The sequence below is a fragment of the Labrus bergylta genome, chromosome 22, assembly GCF_963930695.1.
Source record: "Labrus bergylta chromosome 22, fLabBer1.1, whole genome shotgun sequence".
Lineage (NCBI taxonomy): Eukaryota > Metazoa > Chordata > Actinopteri > Labriformes > Labridae > Labrus > Labrus bergylta.
In genome coordinates, this window is record NC_089216.1 from 5,185,703 (window position 1) to 5,212,297 (window position 26,595).

The 26,595-nt window shown below is 42.1% G+C and overlaps 1 protein-coding gene across 1 annotated transcript in view; it reads right to left on the reverse strand.

Annotated features, from left to right (window-relative positions):
• Positions 1-21,643, reverse strand: part of arhgef40 (Rho guanine nucleotide exchange factor (GEF) 40) — a 40,175-nt gene extending 18,532 nt beyond the window's left edge. Inside the window, exons 1-16 of the mRNA XM_020648840.3 lie at positions 21,388-21,643; positions 12,890-12,979; positions 11,915-12,022; positions 9,445-9,730; positions 7,849-8,989; positions 7,340-7,578; positions 7,066-7,254; positions 6,856-6,970; positions 6,239-6,332; positions 6,001-6,099; positions 4,855-4,971; positions 3,415-3,513; positions 3,139-3,290; positions 1,730-1,868; positions 610-729; positions 53-244 (exon numbers count right to left, since the gene is read on the reverse strand). Coding sequence (XP_020504496.3) covers positions 53-244; positions 610-729; positions 1,730-1,868; positions 3,139-3,290; positions 3,415-3,513; positions 4,855-4,971; positions 6,001-6,099; positions 6,239-6,332; positions 6,856-6,970; positions 7,066-7,254; positions 7,340-7,578; positions 7,849-8,989; positions 9,445-9,730; positions 11,915-12,022; positions 12,890-12,979; positions 21,388-21,390 — 3,183 coding nt within the window. The 5' untranslated portion in view covers positions 21,391-21,643. The remainder of the gene's footprint in view (positions 1-52; positions 245-609; positions 730-1,729; positions 1,869-3,138; positions 3,291-3,414; positions 3,514-4,854; positions 4,972-6,000; positions 6,100-6,238; positions 6,333-6,855; positions 6,971-7,065; positions 7,255-7,339; positions 7,579-7,848; positions 8,990-9,444; positions 9,731-11,914; positions 12,023-12,889; positions 12,980-21,387) is intronic.
• Positions 21,644-26,595: the final 4,952 nt, after the last annotated feature.

Genomic DNA, 26,595 nt, shown 5'->3' on the forward strand with positions numbered 1-26,595 from the left:
AGGAAGATTTGAATCCTTTAATGAGTGTTGATAATTTCCTGAGATGGATTACCTCAGTCAGCGTGGACAGCAGCCTCTGTGTGTTATCCAGGGTGGTCCAGCAGTCGGACAGACAGTGGGACATGTCTCTCAGCTTCTCCCTGACCGGAGGGAGACGGATCTGGACGTCGCTCAGGCCCGCCCAGTCCAGCTCGCACCAGCCCTCCAAATCGCTGAGCACCGACAGAGTCTCGCCGTGCAGATCCTGAAGGGGGTCAAGACGAGGGGGGAAAAAGTTGACGCTTTGGTTACACGGCAGCATCAAACAGATTCAGATTTTATATTCTGAGGAGGGGAAATTTGCGTCGCAACAGGAGCACACAGAAGACAAGAAACACAAGGACAACATCAGAAAAAAAAAAAAAATCAGACAACTCATCAAAATATAAATCCAAATAAAAACAGCGCAATAAAATCAGTCAAGAGCTCGCACCAGAATGGAAATTCAAGTTGTTAAAGTGCAAAGTGGAGGTGTGCAAATGTGCAATCCAAGTGCAAAAAGAGCAACAAATAGCTTATTGTTGTTTAACTTATTAATTGCACTTGGTAAAAAAAAAAAGTTGCACTCACATTGGCTGTTTCTCTGAACGTCTTGAACTTCTGCTGTTTGAGTGACAGCCTGCTGAGGGACAGGGGAGGCTCCTTGTAGTCGTCCAGCCGGGACTGGACTTGCTCAATCTCCTTATCACACTGGCAAAGTGAGGACAGAGGAGGGGGTGAGACGAGGACACCGAACATGTACGAGGGAAATGACAAAAATGAGGAGGGAATTGAAAAGCCTGCAGAGCGAGTTTAGAAAGACCAAAGGTGAGAGGTCACTTCACATTTTTTTATTTATCCAACATTGTTTTTCCATACCTTTGCTGTTGTGTTGCATGTGAGCAGAACAGGAGAGTAAAGTGAGAAAAAGCACATAGTTTACAGGGCGACCATCAAACAGAGTTTTCAATCAATCCCATTCAAGATAGAAACGTTTGGCATTTAGGCTGTCGTCATCTTTGGATGTTCTGCGGAGTTATAAGTGACCTTTGAATGATGCGAGGACGGAGTTGGAGAGTGTCGTCAGTGGTTAGCAAACACACAAGGTATCAACTTGTTCTCACGTTAGCTTGTGTTGCGAGGTGAATTTTAACATTTTCGCGCGCGCGCTATAGGAACATACTTTATCAGAAAGTTTGGACTGGAAATGCTGACTCAGGCCCTGTGTCCACCTTCAGTAGTGTTAAAAGCCCTGCACATCTGTCCCGTTTCCATGACAACAGTCTGTCGACAACGGCCGCTGTACGACCGACACTGCTCCGTTACTTTTTCACTGCATGTTTTTTTTATTGGAGATTGTTTATTTGCCGATCAGACACAGAGAAAATAAGACACATACATTCCTCTACCTCGTATTTTATTTTGAAGGGGGTCGTAGTTTACAAAATAAAAACATCATGCTGTGTTGAAGAAGGCCTGAAACTACTGATGAGGTTCATTAACACATCAGAAACATGTTTCCAGGGGTCCTCAATCAGGTGCGAGAGAAGAGTAGGGCCATTTTTTCTAAAACTTCTGTACTATCAGACTTTTAAAAGAGTGGGTATGCCCCCTGCTGGCCATGAGAAGGAATACAGATTAAAGCATCTCTACATTTCTTTGGACTGCCTTTAAGAAGGAGTAAAACTCTTCCTTTTCTCCCCTCACACACCTTTTCCAGTTTGTCCACCAGCCCCGCTAGCCGCCCCAAAGCTTCAAGGTCGCGACCTCTCTGGTTGGACACTCGGACCAATCGGTGGAGGGCGTCATCCACGCTGTCGTAGAGCTTTGAAGTCGCGGTGAGAGCAGCCCTGATGGGACCAGAGTAAAAAAAAAAGAAAGAAAAATCATAAACAGGAGCAAGAAGTGTTTTTTTGTTCTTTCTTTTATTCAGATTCTGATTTAAAATAAGGAGCTGTCATCGCCGTACATCACAGATGGCAGAAATGTTTTCATTATAAAGACCAACAACAAAAAAAAAAGGAACACACTGCAGACAAACAGAGAAAAGGAACAGAATCAGTAATCAGCACAGACTTGTGTTTGGCCTATTTTCTTGTAAAGATGGAGCCAAAACTCATTACTGGATAAGAAGAGCAGCTACAAATACAGCCGTCTTCAGATCGTCTTAAAGCTGCAGACACACACACATAAACAAACAAACAAACAAGCTGCAGTGACCTCATACTCATGTTTCCTTTACACTCCTTCTTTTCTCCATCAGCTGCTTTTCATTTGTTGGTTTTAAAAAAAATCTTTATTTGCAAGAAGAGGAGTATTTTTAACCCATGACTCATCTCAACAACAAAAAAAGCACAGGACATGCAGATCCCTTTTTCTGCTCCCCTTGAGGCAACACTACTGGTGGGGCTTTTATTAGTGTTTCTGCAGAGTGTTTGCCTCAGCAGTATTATTGTGTTTGTCAACAAGTCTTAAAGTCGTACTACTTCAACAGCCTGTTTCTGCTGTTTTTCCCACCAAAAAATGAGAATAATATTAACATCCAAGTTTATGAAGACACAAAAATAGTTTCTGTTAATAACAAGTGTCGACTTCTAAATCTATCTTTCAAGAGAATAAAATGTAAACTTTGAAAGAATATTTGTAAAAAAATAAACCAAATCTGTATCTGTTTGGATGCCACAGTGACTAAAATAGAGGAACCCAACACTGGGTAACTTCTTGTTTATAATTATGAAAAATTGCAAGCAAGCTCTTGCACTTTGTCCACATTGCTAAAAAAAACTTTGGCAATATTTCGGGTTTTGAAGCGTTGCCAAAGTTTTTGTGCAATGCAGACAGTGCTCACTCTCTTTCGCCTGCAGCAGCTCGGGTTAAAAGTATGTCTGGAGTTTTTTTTATTTTTTTTAAAGCTTTGGTTCTTTCTTTTGGATACAATCAATCATTAAAATAATCAAGTTAATGTGGTTATAATCTAAAGTTTGGCTCTCTTTGTGAATTTGAAACAGGAAGGAATTCCAACAATAAGCTGCAGGTTTAAATTGTGTAAAAAAAATCAAAAAAAATCAGAAAAAGCCAAACTGGAACCTCAAAAGCGCCACAACCCCCCTTATACTCTACCTGCAGTCTGGTGACTTCTGAGCCAGTCCTGATGTGCTGTTGGTCAGTCCTGCGAGCCAAGCCCCGCCCCTTTGCTGCAATTCGGTTAAACGTTGGTCGGCCAGGACGCTCGCCATGAGCTGTCTGTGTTTGTCAATGCTGAGAGGAACAGCCTGAAGAAAAAACACATTGATAATCATTTGTTTTACGTCCTTTGGTGAATTTATCACATCAGTTACTAAATGTTCATAACAGTCATAGGAAGGGTTAAAAGAACGCCATGTTGCACTGCGGTACCTTGATGTTGTCCGGCATCGGCTCGGTGTCCAAAGACTGCAATGCCTCTCCCAGCAGTGAGAGGGCGCTCTCACAGCGCTCTGTCAGACTCTCCAGGCTCTGCATGGGAACAATGAGAAAGCAGACAAAGGTTCATGCATGGAATCCTTTTCTTTCTCTTTCTTTAAGTCTTGAGAAAGTTCAGGGAAAGTGCAGAGGGCAAGGAAAATGTTTTCATCTTGTTTGGATTAGTAACATAAACGGTCTGCTACAAAGCCATTAAGAGTCCTTAAGATCCCTCTAAGACCTTCTCTGGTGATTCATCCTGCACACCCAGTCCATCACTAATGTTTGAAATCAGCGACCACCATCAGAGGAGCAACATCCTCTTATCTGTGCCTCCTCTACAAACTTTACTCTCCCCCACTGTACTCCCTCTGTGTGTCACGTTAATCCTCTAAACATGAGGTCGGTAAAAAAAAAAAGTAAGGTTGTTGGTATGATATTTAATTACCAAAGCAAGTCAAAGTTTTACATCAGAATAATTTTTAAGATTATCTCGAAAAACTCCAGACCCTTGACCACTCAAACTTCTTTCTAAAAATACTGGATCAGAAAATCTTAACAGACTTTTTTTTATTTTAAACTGAACCTAAAATTAAATTTAAAATAAAAGTAAAGCCTCTCTGGATATCTATGTTTGCATAAGAACCAAACAGCAACAGTGAGGCGCCATCTTTAATTATGTTCTTGTATCATATTGTGTGGTATCAAATTGTATTCTGGTATCGTATTGTATCCTACTGTGTAATGTATCGCAACGTATCTGATCCAAACTCATAATATCTATTCTCTTATATTATATTATATTTTGTCCTTTATAACCATAACTCAGGGTTTCCCAACCTCTGGTTCGTGACCCCATGTGGGGTCGCATGGAATTCAAATGGGGTCGTGGGATCGTCTGAAATTTTGTATTAATTTGATAAATTAAAAATATATTTTAAATTAAAATATATTGAACACAGGCTACTGTGGGCCGTAGCCAATGACAAAACAAGAAACTTCAAATGGTCTGTCATCCATTGTGCAGAAATCTCATCCCAAGCCTTTTTCTTAGTCTGTCCACGATTATGTACACAATAACATCTAGATGAAGCTTAAAAGTAATGCTTAGAGTTTTGTGCATTCAAAGTGGGTGGTCAAGAGCCCAAAAAAATGTTGGGAACCACTGGCATAATTTTTGTGTATCGTATGCAACATATCGTATATCTAACGTATTCTAGTTTTTTGTACCTTATCAAATTGTATTTAATTAATCTGAAATGCCTGAAGTGATTATTCTCTGTTTGATTTTCCACTCTGTCATGCTCAGACCAGTAGATCTGCCACCTCAGCTTTGCATATAAGGAAGGAAAAAAAAACTATGAAATATGGAGGATTCTATGAATGAAAACGTACGAGTCTGAAGACCAGCCAGTCTGAGTGACAGTGTGTGAAGTCTCCGTCCATCTCGGCAGGCAGCTGCTGCTTGTCCACGTGTTGCTGAAGGACCGCTGTTCCTCGAACCGTGTGGACCTGGGCAGGACAGGAAAAGGATCAGAATTAAGGGCAGGAAATGAAACAAAGAGAAAACAAATATAAGGAGATCAAGCTGTGGATTTAAGCATTAACATTTTTTATCTTAATGCTTTATGAATGAGACAATATGAGAATATTCTGCAGGCTTGGTATCAGATAACTCCTCTGTTTTAATTAGGAGAGCTTCTAATTATTCATGTTCCCTTCAGAAAAAAACCCTGATATGATTGTATATAAAAATGGACAATGTGTCCCCCCCTTCCCCTAGATTTTATAGTTTGACCCATGGTCCATGTGTTAGCATGGAGGAGGCGGGGTGCACGGTCTATGCACGGTCTACCCTAACCCTAAACCAAACCCAGTAGGGGCGGCTCCAACTCTTTTGGCTTCACTTCAGGTGAGGTATTTCGCTGTCCATTCTTTATACACTCTTAATTACCCAAAGGAGTAAAAAAAATAATTACTTCCAAGTATTAAAACGGGTCAAAGCTGCAGCTGTGTTTTTCTAGCGGTGTTAGCAGCACTGCTTTTGGGTGGGATTTTCTTTTAATTTGTGATCATTTAATATCATGCATGTGTGTAACAAAATAAAAAACAACGACTGTGTAGATCAGCGCCCTGAATTACCTGCAGAAATGGGAGTTATTTGCAGCTCCACATGTGCCAAATGTGTGGAAATAAGGATCATTTAGATTAATGCACAGTGTGAACGTTGGCTCCAGCTAAAAGCATCTGTTATTGATCTAATTTTAAACAATGAATGGGACCAAAGCATGCCTTATGAATTTGTATTCCCCCATGAACTATTTGCATTTCACATTTGAGCAATTATCAGCGCTTTTTATGATGATAATGGATGATGGAGGTTCAGGAACTTTCATTTGGCTAATGTTCCACGTGGGTGTTCGAAACCTGTTTTAACATTTAGTCGTGCAAATAAGGGGAATTAAACTAACTGACGAAACCGCTCCGCTGAGTGTGCCGGATCATTAAAGTGTGGAACATTGTGATTTGTTATCAGCTCACCTCTGCTCCTTCCAGGTTATAAGACGGGGTCTCCTGCTGCTGCTGCTGCTGCTCCTCCACAAGAACCAGAGCAGATCCCAGACCGCCAGGAACCAACACCTGGACATAAAAAGAAAAACACACACAGACACAGAAACACGTGTTTTAGCTACTTTATCACAACTGCACACACTGCAAACACTAAGCACATTTTGGCAGAACAACTTTGTGTTTTTTTTTTTGTTTTTTTTTATCTCACCTGGAACAATTTAAGTGCAGAGAGGCAGAGAGGGGAGGGCGGAGAGCGTCTGCTGTCTATTAACACCGTGAGACCTTTTTCTTTGGCTTCAGGCCTGATGAAGAGAACAATATAAGAGTTTTGTTTAGAAAAGAAATTAGCTTTATTCCACAACCTCATTTTCTAAACAGTTGGGGCATTGCGTTAAATGTAAATAAAAACAGAATCGGAGGATTTCCAAACCATTGAAACCCCATAATGAAGGGTTCTGATGAAGACTTTACAACTGATGTTTTTTTATGTATCACCTGTTAAGGTAAAGATATGTTGCATCAGAAATAACAGAAACATCCAGAGACATCCAGTTAGCAGGATGGACTGGTTGCTTCATATTCTTTCTGCTTTTTTGCGGATTTGCAAACCGACTAATTGCATACTGCCCCCTGCTGTATCTACTCTGGTACAGAACAATGTTGTTAATGTGAACACAGACCAGCAGAGGAGAGAGGGGAGGGGGGAGCAATCTTGCTCGGGCACATTACAAAACAATGGTGCTTAATTTGAAAACGCCCTTAACCAATCTACACTGAAGTATATCTATGGACTGATAGTTAACTGGTAGAAGTAGCAGCCTTTACCGTGTGATTCTGTGGTAACAGGCCAGGACCCGGGCCATCTCCTCCTCAGACTGGCTCTCCTCTGATGCATCCGTCTCCGTCACCACCAGAGCACGTCCCAGCCTGTCCACCGTACCTGTAATTCGGCAAAGCTTCATGTTTAGCATTTAGCGGCAAAGGCTAACAGAAGTTTGAAATTAGCTGAAACAACCTTAACAAAAAAAAACATACCTGTCAACTTTAGCTTCCCTGATTGGAGAAGATCTGAGTCCAGCTCTCTCAGAAGAGGGGGGTCTTTAGTTAAAACACCGTTTAGTTGGTCTGGACTTGTCTCTCCTAAACCTGTCTCGTCATTTGAGCTGTTAAGTAAGGATGTGCCCGATTGGCCATTGCAGATTGGCATGGAATCTACGTCTGTGTCTGTTAAGAGATCAGAAACAAGTTAAAGAGATTGTTCTCTGGAGTCGTCAAATTGTCATCCATTAGCCTTTGATATTCTACTCACCTGTACTGCTTATCCTTGTGCCCCCTGTTGCCTCATTAGTTGAAGTGGGCACTCCATCAGGTTCATCTGCCGGTTCTCTATGCTCCAACTGGTTCTCCTCTGTGATTGGCGGGTTCGCCAAAGCAGAGGAGACGTTGGGACTTGGTTGCAAAGCTTTACCCTGCTGTTTTGATCCTTTCTGGTGTGCCCGACCCCCAGACCTTGCCCTACTTTTGGCCCCCTTTCCCTTCCTTTTCCTCCTAAAGACAAAGCACAGGAAGTTCTAATGATATTTAGCAGACAGTTAATCATTTGTATCACTTTATGAATTACAATGTTTTGACATAGAAGGTTTTAATATTTGCGCCATTAGTTTCAGTTTTATGTGTGCAAAAGCTCAGACAACCAAAACATTGTGGGAAGAGTTTGCACCAAAGTGTTAAGAGATCTGCACATTCATATGGAAGTGTGAAGATGAAAAACAAATAAGAAAAAGGGGATGTGGTGTCCCAAAAGACATGAATCAGTACCTTGGTGCTCTGAATCCTGCTGTTTTCACTTCCTTTCCCCTGGGACACACTCTTTCCTCTGTCTTTCCTTCGTCCCTTTCTTCTGGGTTCTTTGGGTTTGATGTTTTAGATCCACTGTTGGTCGTCTCTTCACTTTCTAAAACCCCAGTGAATGGTCTCTCAGGTGCGTCTGACGTCGGAGTGGTGGCATCGCTGTCTCCACTCGGCGGTTTGTAGGCATCCTCGAAAACAGAGTCTGAATGAGATCCATGATCAGAGTGGCCCTCTATAACAAGTCCAATTTTGGTGTTCATCGTGTCAACGTTTCCATTTGGGACCAATCTTTGTCCGGTCTCTGAGCCTTTACCCGTGTGGTCTTCTCTGCACGGTTGTGGGAGACTGTTGCTGTCTCTCTCCTTGCCCACGCCGGGCTTTCTCTCTTTGGATGGACCATCAAAAAACAGTCGATGGCTTTCCACGCCTTCCGAGTCTCTGCCTATTTTATCTCCTTCGTCTGAGTCGTGGACAGAAGAAGAGTATGAGCGCCTCCCTTTCCCAGGTTCAGGGACCACCAATGGAGGCCGTGGTGGTAAAATGTCCCCTTTTGGGGATACTGCGTCTCTTTTGGCGCCGAGGACAGAGCGAAAGCTTCCTGATCCTTCTAGTCTCCCGTATCCCCAAGCTCTACCCTTCCTGAGTTTTATAGCTTTACCCCTCCGGACCAGAGGCAAAGTCTTGGTCTTACAAATCCCATGCATCTCCAGGTACCTCTGCTTTGTATCGACCCCTCCATCAGGACCCACTCTGGGCTCCAACAGCTCAACGTAGTCCCCGTCCAGTTGAGGGTGCCTCGCAGTCCGCCCGAGCCCGTCCTCGCTGCGCCTTCGTCTGGGAAGCGCAGGCCCCTGGTCCAACCCGTCGGGTGGTACACCATCATCTTCCTCCTCATCCCAGGACCAGGAGTCAGGTTCTCCGGAGGACGAGCCACCCCAGCCCCCGAGGCTGCTGCCCCCCTCGCTGGGCAGGCGTTTGTCGCGGTTGGACATCAGGCCAAGCTCCTCGGAAGGGTCGTGGATGAATTTTGGGTAGACAACCTCCTTCCACGGGAGTCGTACCACACCATCACAGGTGCTGACCAGGCAGGTGTCCAGTCCTCCTCCAACTATGGACAGGTGAAAAAGACCAATTTGAACAAAAGGGAGAGCAATGTTTGGACCATCCCTTGGTCAGAGACCTGCCTCTTGAGGCTTTTATGCCATTAAGTTCTAATACAGGCAAAACTACCAAGTGTTAGGACTATTACCCTGAGAATACCCTTATGGTAGGTCCATTCCCAAACTCAAACTCTTGCCAGTGAGAATATATGACAGTTTTTCCTGATGGATTGGCTAGTGAACAACCCCAATTTGGTTAATGTCATGTCAAAGGCATTATGGGAGGGGAGTCATTTGGCAATGAGGTGGTGTGCCCAATATACAGTCCTCAAGCGGCCTGGGTTCAACTCCGACCCTTGCCACTTGGCTGCATGTCAATCACCATCCATCTACTGTCCAATCCCACTTGTTAAAGGTCTTAAAGCTGGAAACAAAAGACAGTATAGGACTAACATCTTCCTACCTTCTCTCTTGTGGCCTCGTTCTTTGTTGATGCTGTGCAGCCACTCAGTGGTGAACACAAGCGGGTGCTGCGACTCGGGCACCAAGATCTCCTGAACGGTGCGACCCCCGGGAGCCAGGCATTTCAGAGCGAGCCGGGGGCAACGCGTGGAGAAGGGCACCACCTGCAGATAGAAGTCGTTACTGCGCAGGAGCCTCCAGTCCAAGGTGGAAAGCTGGACGACCACCTTCTCGCCGAGACACAGGGGCCAGCCGGAGTGGAGGAACAAGCAGCCCAGGTACTGAGACTGTGTTGGCAAGACGAGAGGAAGAGGAAAGGGAGAGGGGAAAAGAGTATGTTGAATAAGTGAGTCTTGTGTGCCAAGTCTTCTTTCTGTACCCTTTAGATTGCGTGCTAATCTTTCCTTTAGAGCCCCCTTTTCACCGAGAAATATCCAATTTAATGCTCATGCACAATCTCGCAGTCCCATTCACAAATCACAGCCCACGTGAGCCAATTGGAGCCGGCCTGCATGTCAGCCCCTCGGCTTAGCTATTCAATGAGTCGAATTTCCAGAACTGATACCGCAACCAGTCAACAGAATGTGCCGGCTGCAACTGGCTGAACGCCAGTGCCACATACAAAAACATCAGACATGTGACTCACTGTGTGTTTGCTAATCTGTAAAACAGCTTAGCTGGCATGACACAGTGGGGAAGACTCCAGAGTGAGTCAGAGAGAGACAAGATGACCACCTCGTCACAAACAGTCAAGCCACTGTTTTTAACAGTCCACTCACTGTTTCGCAAGCAGACACAACACAACAAAAAAAACTCCCTAAAGACTGAGGAAATCCATCTAAATAAAGCACACCGAACTAAAAAAAAGGGTCTAAGTATAGAAGCTTTGACTCAAGAGCTGTATGAACTTAGGTGGAAAGAATGAAAGAGCACCTCAGTCCAAACGCTATCCACGCCTTCAATCAATTCTGTCAGATCTATATATTCTCTCATTTGCAGTCTTGGGGTGGAAGAACCCTCTCTCTGCTGCTCCCGGTGCACGTCTAATCGACTGACACAAGGCTGCTCCCTCTCCCCCTCCGTGCCCTCCAGACTCACGAGTCATGATCAAATTATATTCCTTTCTCAACCTCTCCAACATCGTCTGTATCCTACGTCTCTGTACTTCTCTTTAAAATCTCTTTTTCTCTTGCTCAGAGTTTGGGAAAGTAAACGCTGATATCTGTCGGGGGTGTTTTGCATTTTTAAAAGCATGTGTTACTTTTTCTCTCTATTCTGAGTCAGTCCTACATCCTCTCCACTTTGCTCCTCCCTCCTCTCCTTCCCCCCCTTCTTCTCCCTCAATGTACCCTAGTGTTGGCTCCATCTACCACACCTCTACCATTTCACAGAAATCCCTCAATCAGTCCACTCTAATCCACGCAGGCCAGCGTTCCCCCTGTTCTTTTAAGGATGCACAAGCACGCGCACATAAGTGAGTGCAGACTGTGAATGGAAGCCATGTTCATTCTCTCCTTCTTCCAATCCTAACTCTCTCTTTCTTTCCCACAGCTAACACACACACACTCACATATGGAAGGAATTATTTGTCATGACTCACAGTCTAACTCCCGTCCCAGGCTGCTCCACTCAGCGACAATGAAAACATAGTTTGCTCACAATGCCAGTGCATATATGTGTGTGTGTGTGTGTGTGTGTGTGTGTGTGTAAGTGTAGGAAAACCGTAAAGGGGAAATATGAGACAGTTCTTAGCCTCCGAGCTTGTCCTGAACACTGTGTGTTGTTTATCCTTGTGTGTGTGTGTTTGGAAGTTGAACTAAAGGAATGCTGTTCAGTGTAAACACAAACCAGAGAGTGATGTGAGAACACAAATTCGCAGTGTTTTCCTTATGCACCCCATAAGCATACTGCGCTACCCTGCAGAACTAACCATCAGAACCCTTTTTTAAATTTATTTACGCTTCGACTACACTGTATTTCATTCATCTCCGTCCATTCAGTGCAGCTTCCAAGACAGGAAACCACCTCTTTGTCTGTGGGGTCACAGCGGCTGGGGAAAGCTCAAATTTCACCAGCCACTTTCACTAATTTCAACAGCTATGTGTACAGCTTTAGAGCGGAGCCGACCCTCCACAGCGCAAGTTAAGGTCACACATGTGTCAAATTATAACATGCCTTGAACTCTCCTCTTGCACTCATTCATCTGTTATATAGGAGGCTGAAGACTTTACAATTAGATTCATGGCGAAAACACAAGGACTTGAGATTGACTTCCACTGGAGTGCAGTGAGTCTTTGGTTTGGGATTGTTGTGGCATTGGACTTGACTTGAATTTGTGCTTGGTTGCCCCCATAGACTTTCAACAATATCATAGCTTTTCTCACTTTACTTTTTACATTTAACAGCTGATTCTGCTTCTGATTAAACGTCTATGTGTGTGTTCCCATCCACATTGTTTTGCATGTACTCACACAGGCGTGCTGCTGGAGTTTATGCAGGAGGTGCTTGGCGGGGACGAAGTAGTCCAGGAGGTAGCGTAGACTGTCGTGCTGATAGGTGGACTCCAGGACTGAAAAGACCTGAGGAACAAAAAAAGGGGACAAAAAGAGTTAAGAGATAAAAACAAACAGCACATGACTTACCATGCCATCGCTGTGCGTGGGAAAACTTCCATCTTTAAATCTTAGCTTCTCATTAGCGATGACCAATTTCAGCTACCTAGTCCCCCCCCGTGCATTTTCGAGTGAGTCCAATGGATTTTGAAGGGGGGTTTCAATTTCTCCAAGGTGAAAAAATGTCCTCGGCCCAGACAGCATGAAATCAGAAAAAAAAAAGAAAAAAGGAAGTCACAAAGACTGCTTCGTTTGTATGTATTATTTCACCCCCACAACTTTCTGCATGGCAACAACAGACACATGACTGGAAGCCTAATAGCAACTTGGACCAAACCAACTTGAGACATTTTCATAAATCTGAATGGAGTTAGTCCAGAAGCTGTGGCTAATATGCCCCCTCTGTGCATTGTTTTTTTTTAAGGCAAACAAAAGCTGAGAGAATGTGGAAAAAATTGTGACTTTAGCCTACAAATATGTCCCACAATGCACCTTCACAAGCTTGAACAGCTGACTGCTCTCGCTGAAAATAAATGTTAGGACGTAAAAGCAGAAGTAGTTTTGATTTATTTTTTGGTAAAACAAGTCATAAAAAACTCCTTGTTAGAGGAAGAGGGTTTGGCTGTAATTGACCAGCTGGCTGGATTTGTTTGTGTTGGCTCCGAGCAGCGAGTTTATATCTGTGGAAATCCACATTATCTGCTCGTAACATCAGCCTTTCCCACACACTCCAACAACAGCGTCTTATCATTTAATTGAATTTGCATTTAGACCCCACTGTTTGGACTGGAGGAGATGGAAAAGGGTTTAAAGAGGTGAGCTCGCAGGATCTACCTGGGATAGGAGGGGTGGCGCCGTGCTCTCAAAAGGGGGATAAAGGGACGAGAGCGCCCCCTGCACGCAGTCCTCCATTGCCTCCGAACCCTAAAGTGAGAGAGAGAGGGACAAAGAAAGGGTTAATCCTTCGCCGGACACTGAATCAACTCCTAATGTCTGTGTTTGTGTTTAACAGCCGGGGGGTTGTCTCGTATTTTTGCTGACATACACACTCGCATGGGGCAAATATACACACATATTCCTCTCGCCACTTCCTATTGTACGATCTGGGGAGTGTCAAACATTTTCTCCGAGGGCCAGTAAATGTAACAACCTTCAAAACAAAAGAGTCAGACCACGTCAACATGTTAACTCCCCTCACACACACACACCATTCAGGCATGCACATTCGCACACACATCATAAGAGTGGGCCGGCCTCTGAGGCAAACAGTGCACACAACACATACACTATTTATTTTTCTACATAGACCGTTGGCATGGCAACCCCAAACCTTTTTTTTTTCTTCTTCTCTCCTTTCCAACTTCTCTCTTTTTTTTTTCACATTTCCTCTCAAACTTCCCAGCTGCTTCTTTCACTCTTTTACCCCAAGTTGCATCCCCCTTGCTGCTCTTTTAGTTTATTCCAACTTTTTTTGTTTCCCCCCTTCATCCGACTCTCTGATTGTCATCTGACAACAATTACATCAGGATTCTGTTCAACAGGCAGCATTACTGTGCTCCAAAACTACAACAACCGTGGGGACGGATAGAAAACCAGCAAGGGGAGAACATGGTGTACGGAAAAAGAACAGAGTGAGAGAGGGGCCAGGAGGGAATGAGTTGTCGGTTGTGTTGCTGAAGGGGGGGGGGGGGGGGGGGGGGGGGGGGTATGGAAGACCTCGGTTCAACTGTATTTAAGAATTATTTTTTTGGGGGTTGTTCTTGTGTACGGAGAGGCTTTTTGGTTAGCCACAGAAGAGGACAGAATGAGTATTATAACCACAGACATCTTTTGAGACTAGCTCTATTTTTTTTTTCTTTACAACTTATGCAACTTTATTCTGTGCCCAAATAAATTCAACACATCTGTTATTGAAACTGAGGTTGAAACAAATGTCAAGTCTTGTTTGAAATGTTGTGGACAAAAAACTCCGGAAGAAACGAGGGGTGAAAAATGGAAAATTTTAGCCGCAGCAAAAGGTCAAGCTGCTGTGAAGTGTAACAGAAATAAAGGAAATGACCAACGGGGGGACTGAAAGCTGAAGAGGAAAAAGTCTGAGAAATGTAAATAGAGTTGGATCAGAAAAACCTCAAATAGAGCTCAAATTCAGTACCAGATATTGGCGAGTATGCTAGCAAATGTTCCAATCCGATACCATCATAAAAGCCCTTCCAAATACTCAACTTATTTCTCTCCTCCAAAACAGAAGCCTTAACTACAATCATAAGTTATCCTGGACACTCTTCTGTGAAAGAGTGGCCAGCAAAAAATTGTTTCAGCTGAATTATCACAAAATGATAGCAAACATTGACAGCAGGTGCTAGCAGAAAGTGAAGCGATAGTCAACGCTGCCACACTGTAAATTAAAAATGATTTTCTCCCACACATTTCAGAGCCTTATTGTTTATAAATTATTTTTTTTCTAAACCTATCCACTCACACACTTCCAAGCTGCCGCTAACAATAGCCTAGCTTGTTTCTTGTTGCCCAGCTTTCTTTTTTTTGTTTTGTTAGCCAAGCAATAATAACAATTTCAGCTTCATACACAACGTCTAAAGTCTTCAAGAAAAACGGACACAGCTAATCAATCATCAGTAGGTTAGCAAACAACAGCGGTACAGTGCTAGCTGAGAGCACGTCCGTCAGAGCTAGCCAAATGTAAAAAATCTGTGTTTTAAATGTATACAAGGCCGAGTTCTTTAACTCAAAGGTAATGATAAAACTGGTAAAAAAAACAAAAAATGCAGTTCTATTTTTTAAAGTGTTTTACAAGCTGTCGGAAGATCCTGTAGACCAAGCTGCTGTTAGCATTAGCATAACTTGTATGGTGCATAGTAGCTTGTATGTAAATATTTCGCGAACGCACTGAAGCCATACAACAACTGCCATTACATCCCAATAAAACACAGTGAGTGTACAGCTGATCATAAGTCATGTCCCCCCCCCCCTTTTTTTTCGAAGTAGGCTATATGAGGGATAATATGTCGACCACTGAAAAAGTGACAGTTTAATGAATACAACTGCACTTGGAGACCTTCTTTGTAGAGGTTGCTCAAGGTAACTCAAAGGAAATGTTTGTTTCTCTTTCCTATCCATCCTCTTGGCTGCGGAGCGGATTTTTTTCTCATCTGTGACTTCAGCTCTTATGGCACGGCCGGGCTCACACTCATGCAGCTTTATTATTTTTCCATAGTAACAGAGAAGTTTGGATGGCAGCTATAAGGTAATGTGTGCAGGAAAAGAGAAAAACACTTAAATAAATGTTCTATAATACAGCTCTAGGATCAAAACCTCAAAATCACCTAGAGAGATATTTCTGTGGAAACCAGGCATGCAGTGTACCTCGATGAGGTAAAGGCTAATAGTTCTAAATTAAAATGAAGACATTTAACAACTTAGCGCAGGTTGGCATGTAGTATGATTTTCCATGTAATTAAACTTATTTATTCATTTTTAGATAAAGGAAGAAAAAGGTAATTGTGCACCTTGATGTAGTTTTGATATTTAAAGAGATACTCTTATTTTGAAAATGTTAGCAAGACTGTTTACACAAAGCGCAAATAAAAATACACTAAACTTCCTAGATGAACATTTGGATTAAATTAGTTGAAATTAAAGTTTTTAAAATAAGACATACATAATGTATACAGGAGGAGTGTATAAGTGGGCATTCTTCAGTTAACAACAGTCTGGTGGAGAGCATGTTGTAAAAGGTGTAGCGGTTGTAAAACAGCCTTCTGGCTCACTGACAGAACATATTGAGTCCAGTAAAAACACAGCAGGGGGTCCACGGGATTGCAAGGCGAGCCTGCAGGAGCTTCCTCTTAAGACTAAACCCCGTTTAAAGCATCCCACAAGACTTGATTTAATTCAGCACAACAGTAAATCAAAGCAAAAAATAAACACAATGGATGTCCTTCCAATGTCCCTTAATATCTGTTGTCTCAAAGACAAGCCTCTCTGTGTGTCAAACTGACTGTACATCTGTATAAGAAGCTGCTGTAATAGAACTGTCTGAGATGGGACGCTGCAATTGAGCCCAATAAAGCACCTAATGGCTCAAATATGTTCCTTGTGATAGACACCATCAACTAATAGTCATGGCTGATTTGAACAAGTCTACCGCCATTTTTGTACTTAGACTGGTGGGAGTCAGCGCCTTTCAACCAAAAGGTTATAAGATATTATATCTATTAGCCTATATTGTTGAATTGATCAGTATTTTAGTTCATTTGCAGTTAGCTAGCATACTTTGTGCCAAGCTAACTAGTCTGCAAAAATATTTGGTTTGGATTAGCGTAGCTCAATTGTATACCACCAGCATATTTCCCCTGGTTTTCCCCTCAGCACTGACTCTGTGTTTGCAGGTGAACACACATCTTTCAACAGGATATACCCCTGCTAAAATCCACATAGTGGATACAGTCTGGAAGCACAATCACTTATAGCCTACATGTTTGAGCAATTCTAACATAACACAAAGTCAGGTTGAGGTTGGTTTATCTCTTAATTTCCAGGAAAACAACGATATTTCAGCAACATAGCTCTGCCATTCAGTGTTTGGCCTTGCTGAAGGGTCAAGTCCATTTCAAGCTGTTGGCTCCTCTTTGACCTAAAGCTTACAATGCGTCTAATGAAATCAGTCACTGGTCTGTTTGACCACAGACCCATACGTGTACAAGAAACAAAGCAACCTTTATGAAATTTGCTAATTAGATTTCCTTTCAGACTCCAAGACAGGACTGGACTCTTACATTAAGCCTGGTGCCTCCTCCTTTTAAAAAAGGACTATTCACTTACTCCTACATCAGATACTTAATGCTAAAGCACTCAGGTGTCTTTACTTTCCATAACTCACTTGAGAAACATCAGCATATTGTAATAGAATGCAGATTTCATATTGTCTGATATGGTTTGGGGAAATAGCTGTACTTACGTTATCACCACATGAACGCAAGCTAGAAAAATTATGGATAACAGATCCCAATTAGAGCTTGACAAGAAACACAGCAGATATTTTTTGTCTCGCTAAGAATAGCTCTTACATGAGAAGTGTGAGACTTTACAGAGATATAGAAGTAACGCGTTTCGTTCTTACGATGGGTGATACTGTAGTCTATAATTAAACTACCACATGTCTTTAAAAACACTGAAACATTTAGACAGAACAAATGCACAAGTTAATGTATTACATTTAGTCTAATTATTGTTGTTTTGATTAAAGAATTGCTCAATTTTTAAAACAAAGGTTTACACATGATGAGCCATTTTAAAAACATCGTAATTTTATAGCTTTTTTATGTCGCTAAAGAATGCATTGCATTATAGCCAACACCTTTTGAGCTGTAGATGATTTGGAAATGCATGGTTTTCAAAGAATACAGACTGTAGGGACCGACCGATATGGGATTTTTGGGGCAGATACCGATATTGGGGGGAGAAAAAATCTGATACTGATATATTTGCCGGTATCTTTTTTTTAGATCTATCTTCGACCTGTAAAGATAGATATACATATCGACAGCTATTGCATGGATCCCTCAAATGTTTTTATCAAACACTTGCGGAAAAGATAAATAACTGGAAAGCAACTGCGCATGTACTTGTATCACCGTGTCTATGTAATACGACAATACTAAAATTAAATGCTATTTGACTGGTGAATAAATCTAATGATATCGGTGCATGTCTGCAAAAAAAATGAGCAGATACCAACAGTCACTGGTCATGCTAATATCGGCCGATATAAATCGGCTTCCTTTCTAGAGCCTTACTTGTGTGTACTTACTTTCTGATGTATGACGCTGAATTGTAGAATTGTAGGTACAAATGCAGTCAAGACATTGCTCTCTCTATAGATCTTGCGGCAGCTTGTGGTTAAAAATATGACTGTACTTTTCGATACTATGGAACATTAAAATAACAGAGGTTGTTATCGAAAAAGTACTGACAATTTTGATATCTGAAGTGTCAAGTGCAAACATCCTGTCTTTAAACTGCCAGCTAAGTGTTATTTACAGCCTGAGGTCATAAAGCACGTGGAGGATTGGTGAGGGCAACCGGTACACTGCGCATGAGTGTGCATCCTCCTGTTTGTGTCAAATACGGAGACAATGTACTGAATCAGGGCATGTCATCACTCTTGCGTCACATTTCCTCTCTCCTTTATGCAGGCAGAATGGGAAGAGGCCTGTTGTCTTCCAAACAGACGCTTGCATAGAAGGAAAAAAAAACGAGAGAGAGAGAACAGGAAGATAGAGAAAATGTCCTTTATGTCAACTCTGCCAACTGATGAGTGGTAGAATTTAAGAAAGAAGTAAACATGGAAAGATTGAGAGAACCAGACAGCCCAACAGAGACCATACGTTTGAAACAAAAAAAAGAAGGAAAAAAGGAAAGAGGAGGAGGCTGACCAGTGGGAGAGATCGATGGGAAACAAGAGCAGCAGCAACCATGATAGAAACCAGATGTAGACCCCTACAGTACACCAAGGAACGGAGAAACCGAGGAGGACGGCTATAGAAGAGAGAAAGCTCTGGGAAGGTGGGAGGTGACAGAGGATGACATGATTGGGGGAAACTATGAGAAGGTTGCAGACAGGGTGAGAGGGAACAGAGAAGTGTGTGAGGAGGTGAAGAAAGGGCGACGGGGAAAGAGAAACGCAGACAAGACACAGAAAAGGGAGGATGGAGAGGAAGAAAGAGGAGAGGCCGCAGGGCTGATTTCCTCTCCTAAATCTTCATGTATAATCTAACCTGACCTACAGTAGGTCAGACGGCTCGGCGGGATTGTTTTAGACTACTTAAATGCTACAGTCTGTTCCTGAATAGAGAGAAAAGGCAAATTCCACACATCACGCGACGTCCATTCATCGTCTATTATTTGATTAGTGTGTATAAACTGCCTTTCATCACATTTGTAGGTGTTCTTGGTCTTCCTGATGTGACTGACACTCCTTAGTCTTTGCTAGGCTAACAAGAATGTTAGCTTGCTAGCAAAGATGTCCAATGGCGTAATAACAGGCAATGTAGCATGTAACATATTGCTTATCTCACTCTTAAAGGAAGTTCATTAGAGCTTGTGTTTTCTTTCCATGGTTTAGAGTAGACCAGTGGTTCTCAACTGGTGGGTCGGGGACCCAAAAGAGGGTCGCGGCGCTGTCTAATGTGGGTCACGGGCGTTTGCCTGGGAAAAAAATTGTGGCAGAGTCTATGAAAGGTTTTTAAACATGTTTGTTTTGTTCCGTTTTCTTCGTTCGGTCACATGTTCGTACCATGTAAGATCAAAACTGCAACATTTTCCATTAAATAAATCAGATTGGTTGAAAAATATCCAAAATTTGGGTCTTCAGTTGGTGGCGGGTCCTTCGGCTAGACTAGTTGAGAACCCCTGGTTTAGACTATAGTGAATAGTTGTAAATAGAAAGGTGCCCAAGCTTGGTCTGAAAGCACATTTAACTCTTTTACACTTTCCCTTTGTAGTCCAATTAGCAAAGTCCACGTAGCATTTCAGGCTAACGATTTAGCTCTAATTGTTGTATTTGCTAGTCAGACTGTAAACATTGGTGATGCACGAGAAAAGGAAGTCTTGGCCCTGAAGTCCTTAACCGCTAACCACTGGTTGCATCTGAAGCAGCAATAACTTGGCTGTCGCTGCCATACTGAATAATTCAGTCAGAAGTTAGCTCAGGGGTTTCGAGATTGGCACACACTGTAAATGTGCAGACAATGACGGGAAAACGCCGTTAAAGAGTCCTGTGACTGGCAGCATCGCTGAGCCTGTCTGGCTTTGTTTATGTTCTGTTATCTCCAACCCGCCTTGTGCTCCAAGAAGACGGTTAAAACAAACACAGACAATCACAAGCAGTAACTTTTCTTCAGTTCCAGTCTGCTCCCGGGGCTAGACTTAAGGACTGGTACATGCTGTAAGTGTTTCAAAACCAAAGCTCACCCAGACAGAGGGAATGGAAATACCATCTGTTCCATATCCCCGGCATTTTCAGAGGGTAATGTTCTGAGTACCACCATACTCCAGAACTTGTTTGCTGATACATTTTTAACACCTGTGTGCATGAGTTAGCCGTCATGTTTGTCCCTGAATGTGTATGTATGGATGCATTCATTCCTCGTGTGTTTACTGTTTGTACACTTTGTTGTTCGGAGGGCTGTTTGCTTGCACAGCTCTGCTGAAGTGTTGAGCAGGAAAAGAATGCTTTTGTTATTCTTGTATTCTTGTGCGTACATCTGTTGCTGTTTTCCATCCTAAAGTTCCCTAACTGGTTATTGGGGAAGATAAAACTGTAACTGCACATGTTCCTTCCTCCCCTGAAGTCCGTGCCATCCCTTGTTCCCCCTTCTCTTTCTCTTTTTTTTTCTTCTTCTTCTCTCTTTTCTCCCAGGTCCAATGTGGAAAATGCGGCATCACTGAAACCACTGTCGCTGCCGTCCAAGTCTCCTAAAATAAAAAATAAGTAACCCTACCCTCCTCTTTTATTCCGCTCTTTCCCACTCCAGCTCTCTCTCTCTCTCTCTCTCTCTCTCTCTCTCTCTGGTTTTCTTCTTCCTCTCCCCTGCCAAACTGCTCCACCCATTCCCAACAGCACAGAAGCGAGAATTGAACCTTTCTTTTAATGTCTATCTGTCTTGCATTCATTTATCTCCTCGTGTGTGTGCATGTGTTTTGCCTGACTGACTCGACTCTCTGTCTCTCCCAGCCTCCGCATGTCACTGATCACACCACGAGTGGGTGGGGATGGTAAACAAAATCCCCAGAGATGCAACAGAGGGCCCTTTTTTCCTCTTGTGATTTCAACCACAAAACTCAGCAGCGTCACGCATCTTTAATCATGTCAGTGTGATTTGCTGCCTCTGGGATTTGACAACATTACAAGTGCTGACTTTGACATCTTCCAAAAAAATCAAGTGCATGACTTTGTGAGAGGTTGGTTGAAGTCAAGTAGGCTGATTATAAAAGTGGTGATGTTTGAGGTTTTTGAAAACACATGTGGAAGTTTGGCAGTTGGTAAAAATGTTAGAATTCAAAAAAGCAAATCTTAAAAGCAAATCTTCAATGTCATGTTGTAACGGGTCAAACACAGAATTTCTGTCATATTCTCATATGGGAATTCAAATATGTAAATTATTGCTGGAAACACAAACACCTTTGAGTTCCTGAAGGGTTTTGGAAAGGCTATGTTTCAGTCTAAACTATGACATTGTATTTTTCAATTAGAAAATTATGATTTTGTTTTAACATATTTCAGGCTTCAGTAGAGTCAGAAAAAAGGGACTTACCATGACTTCAGTCGGGAATTCCTACATAGTCCTCAGCTCCTTTCCTGCATGTGCTTCCTCTTTGCATCCTCCAGCACAAAAAAAAAAAAAAAGAACTTTCCCCACTCCAGTTTCTAGCAAACAGCCGCCATTACCTCCTTCTTCAACTTATTCTCTTCGCTTTATTAAGTCTTTCTATTATGAGAGATCCCGGCGCGTAAAAACAGCCTCGCTATATTCCGCAGGCTGGGAATGTCCAAGCTGATTTTTTTTCCCCCTCCTCTCGTCGTCTACCCGGCAGTCCCACGCACTCCCCCCCCTCCCCAGTCCCCCCCCCTGCACCTCCCCACACTCTCCTCCTCTCTCACCTAACAAGAGCACTACAGTCCTTCTCCACACTCAAACTTTCCATTCCCCCTTTTTAGAGTAACTAAAATGAATAGACAATGAAAAGCTGTTACCACACCCAGAGTTAAAACCTCTCATGTTTTATTGTCGGCTGTTGGTTTGATTGCTTGTTCTTTATTCTCAGTGGGAGACGATTAAGTCTGTACGCAATTAAGCTTAATTTGAAGAAAGGTGTTCGGGCAATTACTGAAAATTCATAATAAATGTAAAAGAACGCCTCTTATAGCACTTGTTTTTGGTTAAACATTCTCAAATATGGATCACAAAAACAGCCAACAATTAACATTTTTATACAACAGGGAACAAACACTCCCACATTGCATTTACAAGTAGTTTCAATTAAACAAATCAGATTTTACTCCCCCAGTATTCAGCCTTTAACTCAATAACGTGTTTTTGTTTTGGCGCTCCACATGACATGAAGAGACGGGTTAAAGGGCAACTCCAACCATATTTTTTTTGCACTTTAGGAACATTCTGGTACATCAAATGGACCCGTTTTCAAAAGAATCGTCAAGATTGAGTAAACAGGGGTCAAAATATCTAGGTTTTTTGTGTCTGAAAAACCATCAAGCTCCAAAATCAGCAGATCCTACATTTCCCATAATGCAACCCAATACTGTTTTTCGTCTGAAATGTTCTATATTACTGTACATAAGTGACTATGTGGAGTCTTTAACATTCTTTCCATTGTTTGTGAGGTATGCTTTCTGTCACAAATGTGAGTACTAAAATGTTTGCAAACAAAGGACTGAACTTGATGATGTCATCACCTGATGATGTCATCAAGGGTTATTTTTTTTAATATGATTTTATGTCCTGCCCTTAATTATGTTTTATTTTTGTTTTATTTTTGCTGTACTCGTACAGCACTTTAACTTATTATAAATAAAGGTTATTATTATTATTTTCTAGCAGTTTAGACAGCTCCCCCCACTTGTATAAAAAATCTCTTCCACGTGTTCACTCACTGAGTAAGTGAGTGATGGTGTAAGTTTCACCAATCGGCATGAACTGAGCATTGAGTTCCTCTTGAACTTTATACTGATCTATATTAACCAGGCTTGATTTGTTCATGTATGATAAATGGACTTGAGCGTGTACAGCACTTTTCTTCTGACTACTCAAAGTGCTTTTTCTCTGCATGTCACACCTACACATTCACACACTGATGGTAGAGGCTGCTGTGTTAAGTGACCATCAGAAGTAACTAATCCCATTCATACGCCACAGACGAAGCAGCAGGAGCAATTCATTTACATTTTTGACAGTTTAGAAGGGAACGTCTCTCCGTGAGTGGGCGTGGCTTCACAAGGACACATCCGGTTGAGAGACGACAAGGACTCTACCAACTGAGCCACGTTTTAACCTTTTTTATTCCTTTTGGATTGATCCTGAAAGTCTGACTTATAACAGGTCATACAGTATATTGTTTAAAGGCTTTGAAGTGTTTGAGTGGACAAATGACACGATGTAGCATCATAACAAGAAGTTATATTGAGATTATATGATTAGTGTTCAATTTGATGTCAATTATTAAGTGACATTGCCCTTTAAATCAATGTTTTAAGTCACCACCAAATGTTCATGAAACTTACCAACTCTCTGTGAATTAGAGGCCTTTTTGACAGTAAAGGAAAAATAAAACAAAGCCATGGAAGCTTTGTGATCATGCCATCCAGCAGAGCTGCAGTTGAGCCATGTTTATATCATGGTGAAGCACATGTTTCCTTAGGTCTAAAATAAAGTCACATTTTTTGGCTTCGGTTGCCATTACTCACTACTTCTTCTTTTACCGCTTCACTGGCCCTTAATGGTACCACACTGGTTGCTTTACCACTCCTAAATATAAACTCTATGGTTTTGTTGTAAGACCACTGCACTGACTGAGGGAATGAAGTCTGTTTGAACATCATCTACTTTAGTCAAACAGCGCCCCCCTGTGGTTATCATGTAGTACTGCAAAAAATGGAAAAGTATGCTTCATCTGTAGTGATCAGTTCACTGAGCAAAAGGTATAAAATTATACATAAATATCGCTACAATGGATGGAAACGAAACTGTTTTGATTCAATTCCAATAAGAAGCCACCCAACTGTGTTCTCAGACTTTCTGTGTTTATCATTATGTTGTCGTTTATTAAAAAAAGTGATACATACAGTATATACGTCATGCCACCTTTTGCATAAGTCAGTGCCCAAGGGTAAAAAGTCTGAACACCCTCCTTAACATGGATAACTTCCTGGTGGATAGTTGTTTACAGATGAAAATGGAAAAAAGATTATGTCATAAATAACATGTTAGAAGTTACATTTCTGAGCTCAGGGATGTCCTCACCCATTTTTCTCTGATTCGTCTCTTCATTCAGGGAGAGCATGTCTCCTCTTGACTCGATGGTGTTGCAGCTGATAAAGCCGGACCTGCTGGACCAGGAAATAGAGAATCCCCTCAGTGCCACCTCCAGCACCCCGGCCCTCCATCGACCACAACTCCAGGTACACTCTTTACATGTTGCTTTTATTGTTCCATCCTTTGGTTTGGTAAAAGGTTTGACTAAATAAGCGTCCATTGGACTCTTAAAGAGGTCATTTTATGCCCTTTTATGGGTTCATATATTTAATTTATGTGCCTACTAAAGTACGTTCACAATCGCTAATGTTCAAAAAACGTGTTTGTTTTCATGTACTGCTCCTCCTTGCTCCCTCTCCGCTCTGAGTCTGTCAGCTACGCTCTGTTGTGCCCACACTGCAAGACGTGGGCCAAGTCTGCTCTGATTGGTCGGCCTGTCGGCTCTGCTGTAATTGGTCAGTTGCTCAGCACGGTTCTCGGAAATGTCACGCCCCTTTCACCATATTGGGAAGTCATTCATTAGTTTCCCCCTTCCTTTTTTAACTTTCATTGACAAACTTTGGTTTTCACTGCAACGAGAGTGAGTGCTGTCAGATGGGGCCCCTTAGGGAGGTCTCCTACTGTCATTGCAAAATTTGAACATTTTGGGCCACTGCTTTGGTTTAAAGTTTGTTAGCCCTCAGGGGCCCCCCTTACTGGTCTGGGGCCCCAAGCAGTTTGCCTGCCCCCTGGAAACATCATGTGTACATAGTTACTGCAGTTTTAAAGTATGTTGTTTTCTTCTTTGTGTAATTCAGTTTCAATTTGTTTTTTGAGATTTTAAATGATGTTTCCAAAAAAAAAACCCAATCTCTTCTTCTCTTGGGACAATGCTGTAAAAAGTGCACACACAAACACAGACACACCCACACACATCATAAAGAACCAGTACATGTATGACAAGAAGAACAAGGTAAATCCCCGTCCAGCCCTGTCTCTGGGTGTGTCAGGTGTTGGCAGGTAAATCAGAATCACTGACACTCCTGAGGCCAGAACTGGTTGATAAATTCTTTATTTGATCCCTCTTCTGCTCCACTAGCGACGGCAGGCTAAATAACAGAGCTTCACTTACACAGCCTCCAAAGACACTTCCTTCATATTTTAACATCCACAAGCACTTTATGTATAAATAGATTTATTCTAAAGGCTAACAACAGGATGTACAGAACTGTTACATCGTCTATTTAATTCAAAGCAAAATGAACTATAGTGATGTGATGAATATTGATATCCTTAAATCAAATCTGAATTTCTAAACTACGAGACATCTCACACATTATACACCAGCTGAAGTGAAAGTTAAACTTATCACAGTATATATTATGATGTCAAATTTCACACTTAAGTATAGTCTATTCATTTATGTATATATATAATACATAATGTAGTGAGTATAAATAATGAGTTTGCAATGGTTTTCAAATAGGATCTGAACTCAGTTTAAATGGAAACAATGTAAAGAGTGATATTATATTTGGTCCAACACATGAAAAATGCAGAAACAGTAAAAAAAAAGCTATAAAGGACGGATGCTTTTATGAGATCACAGTGAACCACCAACCGGCAACCTCCAGAAAAATAAAGCCAATGCTGAAGTGCAAAATCCTGCAGGTGCTCGAGTGTCCGCTTGAGGCTGACTCCAGGAAGTCACATACACACAACAGGCAAAAAAGCCATTTTTGCAGCAGAAATAAAAAAAAATAAAAAAAATAAACAGGTCTGATTAGGGATTGTCATTACTGGCACACACAGTACAGGGGGTTATTTTTTAAATAACTGCTCCATTTTGATCTTCTCATTTTTGATTCTCTCCTACTTATTTGACATGTCTTAAGGTGAAGTTTTGACTTGATTATAAACATTTAAAATGTATTCAATATGCTGAATGTGAGAAGATCTCTCCTATAATTAGTTTAAGCCTGTTACTGCGCAGTAGGTTCTAATAGAACCCTAAAGTACTAGGTATGTGGGTCTTGGCGGCTGCTGTAGAAATACACTCTATGTGCTCCATCCTCGCCACCTGAGGCACAAAAACAGGAACGTTTTATATATTCTGTTGGAACACAGAATGTGCAGATATTTAAGGTGTGAGGTGATACCCTCACCTGAATGGCAGATAAAGTTGAGGTGCTCCTCACACGGCCTGTCTTTCCACAGGAAGCTGTCTCCTCTGGCTACAGCTCCACAGGCGTGACTCACACGTTGGGGGGCAGAATCGTACTGCCATTTGGTCAAATCCATGGCTTCACCGGACATACAGAACCAGCTGTCCCCCATTATCTGTCTGCCCAATCAAATGAACAGGTTTACACATTAAAGGTGCTGGCATGTTAAGGTCCCTTATGCTTTGTTCAGTCTCCAACACATCCTGGCATTTCAGAAGGTCTAACAAGAAAATGTGCTGAAAAAAAAGGAAAACTGTGGCTTGTAATT